This window comes from Centrocercus urophasianus, unplaced genomic scaffold (genome assembly GCF_019232065.1).
Source record: "Centrocercus urophasianus isolate 14NV4802_14NV808 unplaced genomic scaffold, USGS_Curo_1.0 seq_13, whole genome shotgun sequence".
NCBI lineage: Eukaryota > Metazoa > Chordata > Aves > Galliformes > Phasianidae > Centrocercus > Centrocercus urophasianus.
Window position 1 is genome coordinate 31,973,668 of NW_024884475.1, and position 13,402 is coordinate 31,987,069.

General features: G+C 44.2%; 1 protein-coding gene across 7 annotated transcripts in view; it reads right to left on the bottom strand.

Annotated features, from left to right (window-relative positions):
• The window catches only part of PDLIM5 (PDZ and LIM domain 5), a 116,904-nt gene extending 113,510 nt beyond the window's left edge, over nucleotides 1-3,394 (bottom strand). For all 7 annotated transcript variants that reach the window (XM_042811637.1, XM_042811634.1, XM_042811636.1 and 4 more), the window contains exons 1-2: nucleotides 3,312-3,394; nucleotides 937-1,072 (exon numbers count right to left, since the gene is read on the bottom strand). In XM_042811637.1, the coding sequence (XP_042667571.1) occupies nucleotides 937-1,032 (96 nt within the window). In that variant the 5' untranslated portion in view covers nucleotides 1,033-1,072; nucleotides 3,312-3,394. The remainder of the gene's footprint in view (nucleotides 1-936; nucleotides 1,073-3,311) is intronic.
• Between the last annotated feature and the right edge of the window lie 10,008 nt (nucleotides 3,395-13,402).

Here is a 13,402-nt window from a genome sequence, read left to right on the forward strand (position 1 = left end):
GGCAGGCTGCTGGCAAAGAAGAAGTCATTTATATATGAATGCTTCCACCGTGCAAAGCACAGTTTAAAGGTGCTGGAGTCCAGAGCCATAACTCTTCAGCCAGAGATTTCCAGTACTCACATAAATTCAATAGGTTTATTATTTTAAATAATAAGATTTAGTCCCCGTGCGATGTAAATTAAGTGTTTTAGTCATCTGAGGAAGGCTTTGAAACTCAGCCCACATAGAAAGAAAATTCATCACTGAAAAAAAAAAAAAAAAGCCATTTCAAAAGCTGGGAACTGGTAGATAATGCCTGGATACAAAGATCACATTTGTTTTGACTTCGTTCCTCAAATCCTTTCAGTATCAGTTAAGAGCACATACTCTATAAAACACTCCTGTGAACATCAGTTAAGAGCACTTGCTGCATAAAAAAAAAACTCTTGAGAAAGCAGTATTTCCACCCAGGCACATACCCATGAATTACCGTTTATAACTCCCGTTTCTTAAGTGCAGCTTATTGCAAATAGTGGGATTTGAAAGAACAGACACCAAAAGATCCCCCAACTGTTAAGAACTGCTGAATAAACAATGGGAACATGAGTGATTCTCCCCCGCTGCCTCCCATGTGAACTGCACAGGCAGAAAATTGCCCATTTCCTGCCAGCCTCCTTCTTCATGTCACAACTTTCTGAGGGTGAACAGGGAGGGGAATTCAAGGGTGCTTTCTGCCTGTTTTGTTGCATAGATAAGAACATAGATTAGACTTTAAATGGAGATGTAAAATTTCCTTGGAATCTTCAGACAACAAAGATGTATTTTCCCAGACCCCCACACCACAGTGCAAGTTGAGCCCAGCACACACAGCTCAAGGCTTTGTAGTCTGAAGAAGGCTGCAGGCTGACTGCAGCAGGATGGATACCCAAACACAAGCAGAGGGGAGAACACACTCACCCGAGAGATGGACAGGGGCATGTTGAAATCCTTGCCACCTTGAAGCCTGAAACCCCAAGGAGCTGGGCCAACCAAAGACACGCTGTAGTTGCTCATGGTGTTCAGTATTCAAGGATCCAAGCTAAGGACTTGATGCCTGCAGAAGAGGATTACACTTTTAAATTAAGGAAGATAAAAAACAAAAAGCACTCCCTACTGCTCCTCCATAGTATAAGGACAGCCAAAAATCTACAAAAGTTTGCCATTACTTGTACTTTCATTCCCATGTTTTGCTGTGCTGAACTGATTAGGAAGAAACACAGGGAGCTGGTAACATGCTCTTCCTACTTTCAAGGTTTCTGGTGTTGAAATTCTTGTATCTCAATAAAAGCACACAGTAAAAAGTATTTGTCAAATATCTGATAGAATACTGTGGGGGAAAAAAAAATAAACCTCAGTGCTGAGACAAGCATGAATTGATAGCATCCTTTAAATCCAAGTATGGAAGAAGTTACCATCATTGGCACATTTGTCTCTGACAAAATGAATATCACATGCTGCCATGTCATCAGCTCAGAACTTGTTTCCCAACACATTATGGTTTGACACTTTCAGTACAACATCAAAATGTCACAACTTTGAAGTTAACCAGAAGAAAATAAAAACCCTGTGACTTTTAGTTCTACAGCATAACTTCGCATTGACAAAACAATGCTACAGACATGACAGATCTTAACACCAAGCCTCAAACGAAAACTGCAAATTAAATTAAAATACCGACAGCCACATCGTAACAGTGAGAGGACAGAAAAAAAAAAAAAACAACTCGGAGCAAAACTCAGAGCAAAACTCCAGCGTCTCCCTCCCTTCCACATCAATGCGAGCAACAAATTACCTTTAAAAGGCAACCTCCGCACTTAATTGCTGCCCAGAGCCAGAGATAAGGGCTTCAGTTTCACCTCAGATAAGTAACATTACAATGACATCTTAGGTAGTGGATCCCGACTATTTTGGTATGGTTGAAGTAAGGCAAAGAACACAGCAGAGCGGGCTGTAAGCCTACACCGCGGTACGGCCAGATTCCAGCTCCTGTGCTGACATTTAAGGTGGCACCACGGGCACACTGCAGCGAGTGGGCTGCACGCCCCAAACCCAGCCTGACCTCACCGTGCACTGCAGAGGGATTTTAGGTTTTGAGGAGGAAGGGTCTGCAAATGTATCCAAGTCCAATGGACCGCCCGAGGTGTGGAAACCAGGATTCAGAGCTACCTTGGCAGCTCTAGCCCCAACACTGGCTCAACATACCCCAAAATCCTCGGCATGGTAAATGCCACCGCTCTTCGTCTCCTCCTCCTCCCCCCTCCCCACCCCCAGGTCTTTCTGCTGCTGGAGAGGGTGAGAAGAAAAGAAAGTTTGAGCTCTCAGGGGGCTTGCTCACCACTGAAGCAAGAAAGTACAACTTTCTAATTTCTTCTGAAAGGGGATTTTAGTTAGTTACAGATTCCCTCCCTCAGGAAAGGGAGAATTATTTTCATTCCCTGTGAATGAAAGACACCACAGTAACAGGTCACCATATACTGGGGATATCAAGAAAGCACACTATGTACAGTGAGCAGTACACGCGTCGTTCACGGGCACCAGCAGAAGGCTTTACCCATAAGAAGGATCCAAAGGTCTCGTAATCAGGTTTAAAAAAAAAAAAATAGTAACAACTATTTGTAGCAACAGCTTCAGGAAAAGATTAAATTTCTTTCGAAAAGGATGGTTCCCCCCACGCCGTTTGAAGCAGCTATAAACGGGGAGAAAGAAGCTGCCTGGTGAAATGCCTCGCGTGGCTCCCAGCGCAGCTCCTCTCTCCTTTCTCACCCCCGTGACTCTGCACCTCCAGCCTCACAGACGGAGCAGGAAGGAGGCGATCACTCGGAAACTCACTGCACGTCTCAAAGCAGGAGAGCAGCATCTAAGCCTCAGAACCCCACTGCGTGCAGGGGGCATTGAGCAACCAAGGAGGAACTGCGCAACTTCTGTCGGTTTTCACCAAACGCTCGCTGGATCAGCTCCTGGAAGGGGGAATTTCAAAACCCTGGCAGAAAAGCCCATTACCACGCGTGGGGATGCGGAACAGCGGGAACACGAGAAGGAGGCAGTCTTCGGGACAGTGACAGCACCGAACCACCAGCCTCGCCGCAACGACCCGGAGCGAAGCTCCAGCCCTAAGGCAGCGACCTGAGTCCCGCACCCTGCAGTGAGCTCCCCGGGCAGCTTAACGGCACCCTGACACGGAGTTAAATTACAACAAAATCAACTTGCAAGTTACGAGAAGCAGCACGAAGTTCGAGCCTCACCCCAACCTTCTGGCTTCCCCAGTCCCTCTCCGCCTAACCCCACTCACTCACCCAGCCCGGCGCTGCGGGGCGCGGAGCGACGAAGACACCCGCGGCGCGTCTGCCAGGCAGCGGCTCCGTCCCTCGCTCTTGTTTTCACTTCCGTCTCCCGCCGCTCCTCCCCCGGCACGGCACGGCCCAGCCCGGCACCGCGCGGTGGGGACGGGGCAGGGGCGGAGCGCGGTGCCCGCGGTCCGGCGGCTGGAAATGTTCTAACGCACCGCTCTCGAGAGGATCTGAATTTGATTATTTTTTTCTTTTTTTTTTAGTCCCAATTCACTACTTTTTAACAGGGAAATGCTTTTTTTTTTTTTTTTTTTTTTTTTTTTTTTTTAAACTTTATACAACTAAAGACGCACCTGTAAAATCCAAAGGATAGTGATGAGGGAGGGAAACTGAGTGTATACACATATGTACTCTATCCTCAGCCTGAAGAAAGGAGTTGCTGTGTAAACTGATGCAAAGGGGCAGCCCAACCTTACAACCTTACAGTGCAGCCCATGTAGACTGCCACAGCAATCCTACAGGTAACTTCTACAAGAAGAGCAAAGCTTCACTTTATTTACCAAGGACACCACGAAGACGGATGAGGATATGTTTGCCACCCCAGTCACATCAAAGTGGTGAAGAGCAGAAGAGGTGTAAAAGCTACAAAACAGTGCACAAGAACAGATGTGTATAAGTTGACTGTGAATAAACAAAACTTAGACAGTAAGGGAGGCTTGTGCAGTAGTGGGTCCAGAGGCAGGACTGCTGGCTGGGTAGCATGCTACCATGCTCTGCTGACCTGTGGCACCACTGGGGCCTGGTAGCTGAGAGAAGCAGTGTGGAGAGCAGTGGCACTGCCTCAGAGGTTTAGCTGTGTCACAGCTGGGAGAGGTCTAGGGTTCCCTTCTATACTTCACGTTCACTAGAAGTGATCTCAAGTAAAAGTGGTTGTGAAAGAGACACACCTCATCAGCAATGCATGCAGCTGCAATCGTGATAATTTCAATTTGGTCTTCAAGCATGGATTTGGAAAAAAAAAAAAAAAAAAAAAAAAAAAGCAAAAGCAAAAGAAAGCTTTAAGTCCTTTGCTGAATCCACTGCAAATACAACACACTCCTTTATCATCATCCTGCCTAGTCCTTCTGACCCTGCTTGGGAGTAGAGTAACACTGTCCCTTGTCTTCCCAGTCCCAGTTGTGTGAGCTTTAATAGAGCTGTTTAATGCCATCCCCCTGAGCTGTCCATTTTCTTGGCTGTGCTGACTGAGCAGAGTGAATCTCACATGATGTCTCAGCAGTAAAAACATCCAAGACCCCACCAATTTAGCAGAACCACTCTTCTGGAAATCTGTCTTCCTCACTCTGCTCTTTTCTTATTAAGTGTCTCTAATCAGGCAAAACTGAAAAATCTCCATTACACAACAGACTCTCACATGGTTTTAATTCACAGAGGTAAAAATTCCCCATCCAAGGGATTCTTCATGGTGTCACAAGGGCCTTAGGTCATTCTCACAATGTCACATTTATCAGAGGATAAAGAGCCCCTGGACCCTACAGCCCAGCAGAGCCCATGTGACACTCCCAAAGCCACTGTGGCCCTGTGCCATCTTGCTGAGCTGTAGCCTGCCATCACTCAATGAGCCTGGGATATCGACTAGGTACATTCAAGAAAAACAACCCTTTCCACTTCTCCAGAAGCTACTAGTTTTTCTTTACAGTGGAACTGTTTGCTCAGCCAGCTGAACAATTAATCTCAGGACTAATCCCCCAGGACTGAAGGAGACAGAGCAGTAGGCATCCCCAGAGCCACTGTGCACAGCCAGGCCATGCCAAAGCCTACGCTGCTCCCAGCTGTCAGCCTGTCATCCCCTGCTTTGTGACAAATAAGCCCCAGAGACAGTTTGAGAGTTCACCATCCCTGGTCACTTTTCAAACATTCTCCTTCTTGAGAAAGCTTTTCATTAGGACTGAATAGTGAAAAGAGAGATAGTGAGTAGAGGACAAACCTTGGCAGCAGGCAAAACTATGGCCTGCTTGTTCTTCCTACTATTGCTGGATTTCAGACAGAAGTTGCATTTTTTCCTCTGAACAAGGAAGGAAGAAGTCCAGAATTTAATTAAATGCAATAGACAGCTAGCCACACAAATGCAGCCCTATCACAAAATTACTTAGGCACTTAAGGTTCATTTAAATGCTAATGAAATGCCTCAGGTGTCAGTAATACAGAACTTGATGGAGAATATCACCTGCAGACCTGAAGTATGAAAAGACTCACAAAAGCAAAAAAAAAAAGTCATAAATTATGAACAGATTAACAGTACATGGTGAAAAAATACTCAGTTAAACGGCACTTAATCTAATATTCTCTTTCTGTGTCCTGAGACACAGACTGGAAATGCTTACATTACTACTTATGCTTTTACTTTTCTTTTGCGAAGCTAAGGAGCTTCTTAAAGCCAGCAGCTTTAGGACAGGGCAAGCTTTTATGCCTGAGTCATGCTGAATCCTGAACTACTTTCAACTTGTATCACAGAAGCACTCATACATTTCTTCTTTCTCTTTTCTTTTTTTTCTTACTTTTTTTTTTCCCCCCATTCCTCATTTGGAAAGATACCCAACACTAAATTATATCCTATCTCACACATTCTGTCAAGCACTATATCTCCAGTTAGCTTGAAGCCTTCCACAGGTGGGAACCAGTGCTATACAGCCGTGCTGATGCAATTCACTTCGAGTAAGCTTTGTTGGAAAAAAAAAAAATTAATTAAAAAAAAAAGTTTACCTTAGCTCTCCTCTTATTTCTCACCTTTTTCATTTGTATTTCTCAGAGTCCTGCTCTTCCTCCAGGTGTGCTATACCCTCTCACCTTTGTCAGCTTGGTTTTCCAGCAGTGCATATTCCTGTATTACAACTTCAATTTGTATAGCTGGTTCACTCGGTGTTGTGGGGCAGCCCACCTTTTAAGGTTTAAGCTTTCATTAGATTAAAACATTAACATCATAGGGCATAAATGGTTTTATAAGTGCATTTCTGGTCTTTTGTATCCTGATTTTTTCTTTATTTTAGCTTATCAACACTTGGATTTTTTCTTTTATAGCACTTTTTTTTTTAATTAATGTAATTGTTACTAATAAAAGAAATCTTTTTTATTATGTCCCCCTAAGTTTATATAAACCATGTAAACAAAGGGAATAAGTGCTTGTTACTACAGGACTTCTTTGCAGTAACTGAGCAGACACAGTTGAATCTTGATCATTCATACTGAAACTTTGAGCTACTTCAATCTTCTTCATTCCCTCTGTCCGAGATAAGGAAGGACCACCTATGTGCAGGCCACAGCCCGCGCTGCAGGTTCAACGTTTCTTCCACACCAGCCTGAATCAATGTAACACCAACCCAATATTTTCACTTCAGGGAACAAGAGCGGCCTTTTGAGGAAATTTAGGTTACTGCCTTATCATGTTTAATATGGATTGTTTTAGGGGCTGAAACCTATATGAAGCTTCCCAGCACTCTGCAGCCTAGACAGCTTCATGCTCAGCTCTGCTGGGAAGCATTAGCTGCCATTTGCAGCTGGTGACCAGAGGTAATAAACATTTATACGTGCTAGGAATCAGATGTCAGACCAAGAATTGAAACCAGTTTTTCCAAATTCCTGCACAGCTCCTGACTACTGTATTACCCTACCCTGAGCTGACATATCACTTAAACCATACTGATGAATGGAAAAACCTCGTAGTTCATATTTCCCATTCTTAACAGAGCCCAGCTTGTTGCAGGAGTAGCTGCTTCAATCATTCACCCTATTTACTCTTTAAATCTATTTTTCCTCAACAACAGGAAAGTGTTTGCACAGGAATCTCTGACTTGGCGTGGTCTAATTGCCATCCATCAGCTGTGCAGGAAGGGCTTGCTGAGTGAAGCGTTAAAGCTGTGTTTGACATATACCTCCATTACCAATTATGTAGGGCTTGGCATGTAAACATCCAAACCTTCAGAGTGATCCCTGCAGTTGTTTATATTAATTAATGCCACGGGAGAAGAGGTGCAGCTAAGCCTATAATCTCTTATGGTAAGGTACTGCAAGGGAGGGGACGGGTACAAGCCAGAGCATGATGAGCACTTTGCCTGGCAGATGAGGAGCAGCCCAGCGTAGCTCCACCATGACACCACTCCTGCATTCTTCCCACCAGTACCTCTAACTCAGTCACACAGCTGCATGCAGCCTTTTCCCAAGAGCCATTTGCAGTTCAACCAGAGGCACTCAGGTGATGCCCTCTGGGGCTTGGCCATTGTGTTCCTGTGTCACTTTCAGTAAGTCAATTCACTGCACCCAATACTCTGTGGGGTTTTTGCATGCTGATACAAAAATCTGGGTAGTGTAAACTGGTGAAACAGCATCGACAGGCATAGCAATGCACTTACAAACATTTGGAAACAAAAGGAAAAAAAAGAAAAACAAAACAGTTTGCCTATTTCACTGACTGAACAGACCTGGATTTTATAACAACTTAGGTAAATCCATACAAAGAAACAGCACTTAAAGAAGCCTCTCTAGGCCTTTGCATCAGCCTTTAAACTTATGTTTCTCTGAGGAAGAAAAAAAGAAAGAAAAAAAAAAAGAAAAAAAAAAAGAAAAAATAAAAAGAAAAAAGAAGAAAAAGAAGAGTTGTCTATGAGAGCAGCAGTGAGACCTGGGAACATGTCAAGGAGGCCTTATTTTAGCTGCTTTCTCCCCCCTCCCCCCCCAAAAAAAAGTTTTTAAGGAACTAATTGCTGTTCCCACAGTAAATAAAAGACATCTAATCTTTACTGACAAGGGGAATGGAGAGAAAAAGAAACGGAAAAGTTAATGTTTATACATTTTAAGAACTTGTACCAAATTTGCACACACCAGCACATATTTATATACCAGCACAAAAGTGATTTATAGCCCTCTTGTGGCTTGTGAAAACTCTGGTTACTTGTTGGTTTTGCAAGGTTAGCTGCCACACAGATCTGGGTGTCAGAGGCAGAAAAATGAAACCTGCGCTGGGCCAATATTTTTGTTGAAACATCGTATGTAAAACAGAAGTAACATAAGTGACCAAAGGACAATGAGCACCTCAGAGAATCCCGCCTCTCCAGCTGCCCATCAGAGGCTGTCACCTCCCTATACACAACCTGGATGGACGCAGGAATCAGACACAAAACATCACCGAACCTCTGTCTCTCCTGCCCGAGGTACTACAGGGTTTCTTCCCAGCTGAATTTACATTTAAAGTGTTGCTTTTTTTTTTTCCCCTCAGCTGTTCCCATCAGAAGACCACCCTTGCCTCTGTTTGTCTCAATGGCCAGTAACCTGCATCTGATTTCCAGACTATGTTTAGTCACAGACAAATTTAAATAGCTCCTCTCCCTCCCCGCAGTTTCACTCCTATGTATTTTTAGATAGAAACTGTATCCCTTGTCAACCTTCCATTTTCCTAGACTAAGCAGTGGCGCTTGCCTCGCCTCTGTTTGCAAGGAAAGATTGTGGCACTCCTGGCCATCTCAGCCGCCTTTCTTTACACCTGTTGGGATTTGTATTCTCCCTGAACATGAGACACGGCACCCTGGGGACACCTCACTGATGTAGCCTTCTGTAACGGAATTAGTGTCTCAACTGGAAACATTTTGTTCAATGTATCCAGGGATGATATTTCCCTGTCCTCTGAAGAAAAACATTCTAGTACTACGCAGGTACCTTGGAGTCACCCACTCATTTTATTCCTGCTTTTCTCTCATTTTCAGCTTTAGGCATATAGCTTTACAAAATTAGTTCCCTTTGATTTCTTTTCCTACCATATGGTTGATTCTTACTATAGTCGTGTCTCGAAGCCTTTTTTCTTACGTTATGGCAGCCCTTCAAAGTACAGATTCTTAACAGAGATGTCGAAGGGCAGTGCTGTATGTTGTTGTTTATACAAATTTCTTTTTGAAAGGAACAATTTGTATTTACTAAAGACTTCAGCAAATTCCCCATAAAAGTTGTAGAATTTCACTAAAGTAAATTAATTGCAGAAATGAAATATATAATGTATGTATTACATTTGTAAAGAAAATGTAAAAATGCAACAACAACAACAAAAAAGACTTACTGTATGAAACTGTTGAGTGTTCAACGATGAATTGTTTCAGTCTCAAATTGACTACTAAAACATGCTTGAAAAAAATACAAATAGAAAGAACATGACTTCTTGTTCTATTTAATTATTTTAGGTGAATTTGTTTAAGACCAACTTACTAATTAAAAATATTTTGCTTTTTCATGTGTTTTCGTATTTATGCAAGTATAATGTTCTTGCAACTGAACTCTCACTGAACAACAAATTGAAGAGTACATGTTTACCACTTTATTTCACAGATCTCTGGAAGAGGGGGGAGGAATGGGGGGGGGGACGGGGACGGGGACGGGGGGGGGGGACACGACTGCATAATCTGAAATGAGCTATCAATACAATAGTTGAAGTTCCTAAAACTCTCCCTTCATATTAACCTAAAGGAAGCCTATCTGTTAACCTTATTTTACTTTTTGTAAACTGCTGTTGTCTTGGCCCAGGCTTCTGTAATTTGTTTTGTCTGCCATTTAGAGTAAACACAGGTAGTTACCCAGTTTGACCTGACGCAGTGATTTCTGCTGTGATATAAAGAGGGACAAAGAAGGGAGGAGGAATAAATGAACTTGCAGTGATGAAGGTAAAGGTATTAAAATAAAATTGTAATCTTTTAAATTAAAATTGCAAATTGGCATAACTGACGAATCTTTCTGAAACCTTGTTCTTGCTAATGTTTTGTTACCTTAATGGTGGGGTTTTCAGTCAGATTTAGCCCAGATTTTAGAATTTGACTTTCAAATTAGGATAGTTTCATTTCAGTTTTTTGGTTTTTTTTTGTTTTTTTTTTTTTTGAGGCATATTAGAAATAATTCCCAAAGCACAGCCACTCATGCACAGTATTCGACATTTTTTTGTTTGTTTGATGATTATTTAAAGAAATAAATATACACCATATTTTAGTAGTGTACTTTTAGATATATAGCTGTTAAGTTGTTGTACGTCATAATTATTTCTTGCCTGCAGAACTATAACAGCCTTTAGATGTTGTGAATAGTTATGGATGTAGCATTAGAGACTAGAAAGCATGTTGCAAGGCTGCTCTGTTTTAACAAGAGACCTTCTGCAAATTAAACACAACAGTGGGAAGATGCAAGTAGGCTTATCAAACGTGAAAAGAAGCCCCCGTGAAATGCTGAATTGCCTCACTTCAGGAATAGACTGGGATGCAACAGGCAGATGTCAAGGTACTCCCCTCCATCCTCCTTATTTTCCAACATCCCAGTATATATAATTAAAAGACAAGTTGCTGAACTTATCTCTACCCAAGGACGAGCAGATGTTTAGAAATAATGGCCAAGTGCTGAGTGAGCAAACGTTAGGGTCTTGGTACCTATAAATTACTTGTAACAGGCATTCTCCCACTGAGCGTGCGTCAATGAAGAAAGTCCGCCTAGAGGGGGAGCGAGGAAGGCGGTGGGCGAAGGAAAAGGCCGGGCTGGGCTGTCATGGCGCTAAAAGGACGCCAGGCGGCAGCAGAGACCAGGGAGTAGAAGACTGGACCGCTCCTCAACCACCCCTCCCGAAATAGGCGTGTGTGTGTTAATTAGCACGCGGGTAAGTGATGAATATGTACAGTCCGTGGAAATCTAATGGACTCCGAATCACGTCATCTTATGGTGGAAATATCCCCAGCTAATAAAAGCATGCCTGACTTAACGCTAAGAAAACTTTGCAGTTTAGTTTCTCAGCGTCGTGTCTTCAGTTTAGTGAGACGTGACTACAGCGGCGGTTGGTGGCAGACGTCGGCTGCTTCGGAGCCCTCCCGGCCACAACCGCAGTGACACAGTCCAACTACAGGGCGGTTCGAGCAGGTTCATTTGCCAGGGGAACCCCGAGAACTCGGAGCTGCCCGGCAGACAACGGAACAGCTCCTACGCCCTTTGCCTTAGAAAAAGCCTGCGGGCGGGCAGCAGTGCGGCTCTGTCCGTCAAGTGCGTAGCGGGGGGAGGGGGGGTCAGTGCGTGCGCGCTGCCCGCAGCGTACTGCAGCAGCAGGTGCTCGTGCGGCGGGGCGGTGAAGCTCTGCCCTTCCTCATCCGGGAGACTGGCTTTACCTACCGGCCGTTTCCGAGATCTCAGGTTTATCACAGTCTCCACCAGGTGGCGAGGTCGCTCCTGGAAGACTGTGGCGACCCGGACAGCGGCGGGCCTGCCCAAGAATGTGGCTGTTCAGGTCTCCTCTGCTCGGCGTGGTGGCAGAGCTTAAGGAGGAGGTGGAGAAGTTAAGGACCAGTGGGAGCGACTGATTGGTGGAGTAACTCCCCGGTATACTAGAGAGAAAGGTGCAAAGAAGATAGCCCCCAAAAAGTGATGCCCCCTGCCTTGTTGCTGTCAGTCAGAGGACGGGAACCTAAGGGATGTGGAGAGTTGGAAGCCAGTCCTGGCTTGGTGTCATGGGTGAACCCCTTCCCATCTACCTCACTTCCCTAAGTAACAGGTTTTGAGGTGCTGGATGGTGAAGGGGAGGTGAACGAGGAGGGGAGGGAAGGTCTGCCTAAGATGTTGCCAGGGGCAAGGTGGTCAGCTCTGTGTGTGGAGACTGCCTCTGCTGGGAAAGACAGAAGGGTTATTATTGTAGGCTATTCCCTTCTCAGGGGAATGGAGGGCATCATGGAGGGAATGCAGACCGGACCTGACCCGTAGGGAAGTGTGCTGCCTCCCTGGGGCCTGGGTCAGGGATGTAACCATAAAACTCCCAAATCTAGTTCACTCCTCTATTACTTATTACTGATTGTTCAGGCAGGCAGTGATGAAGTAATTGAGAGAAGCTTGTGAACTATCAAAAAAGATTTCAGGGCTTTAGAGCAGCTGGTTGAGGGAGCAGGAGTTCAAGTGGTATTTTCTTGTATTCTTTATGGGTGGTGAGGGATACAGAGTGGGCTAGGAAAACCCAGGTAATGAATAAGTGGCTGAGAGGCTGACGCTGCCACAGGAACTTTGGGATTTTTCAAACATGCTTTGGCTGCAATGACCACACCTAGGTGTGTTTGAGTTTGTGATCTTGAGGAACATGGGCCTGGCAAAGAGTGGGGTCAGGACCCTGAACTTCGGGGAAAGCAAACTTCACACCATTTAAGGAATTGTTGGATGAAATCTCCTGGGAAGCTGTCCTTACAGACAAAGGAGTGGAGGAAAGCTGGCTACTCTAAGGATGCCTTTCTGAGAGCACAAGTGCTCTCCATCTCTCTGAATAAGAAAAGAGGCAGGGGAGGCAGGAAACCAGACTGGCTTGGTAAGGGCCTGCTGCTCAGACTGAGGGGAAAGGAGGGATTGTACCAGCTGTGAAAACAAGGATGTGTCTCCTGGGGAAAACACAGGGATGCTGTCTGGACTTGCAGAGGGGGAACTAGGAAAGACAAGGCACAGATGGAACCAAACTTAGCAAGGGATATTAAAAATAATGAGAAAGGATTCCATAGGTACATTGGCCAGAATAGGCAGGCCAAAAGAGAGCGTATCTCCTTTGGTACATGAGAAAGGAGAACTGGCTACAACAGATATGACGAAGGCTGAGGTACTAAATAAGTTTTTTGCCTTGGTCTTAACTGGCAGCCAGGATTCTCATATTTCTCATGTTCCTGAAACTCACATCCCTGAGCCTTTAGGTGGGAACTGTGTGAGTAAATCATGCTTCTTTGTAAGGGCAGAGCATGCCTGAGACCACTTCATGAGACTGTAAATTTCCAACTAACAACTGGGTAATATAAAGGCTATTGGACCCATGTAATTCTGAGACTGTAACGTGTTTTTTGGTACAATGGTATTGAGAACTGTACATGTATGAGAGGAAGGAGACTACAATGATTTACTGATACATCTTTACCTGCCTATTCTATTTCCTAGAATAAAAAACAGCAGCCTTTAAATAAATTGAAGTTTTAATTAAATTGATTTTATGTTTATAGTCAAATACAGGAGTCTGCAAAGTTACTATGACTACTACAAGTGACTACTACAAGTGACTACTACAAGTGACTACT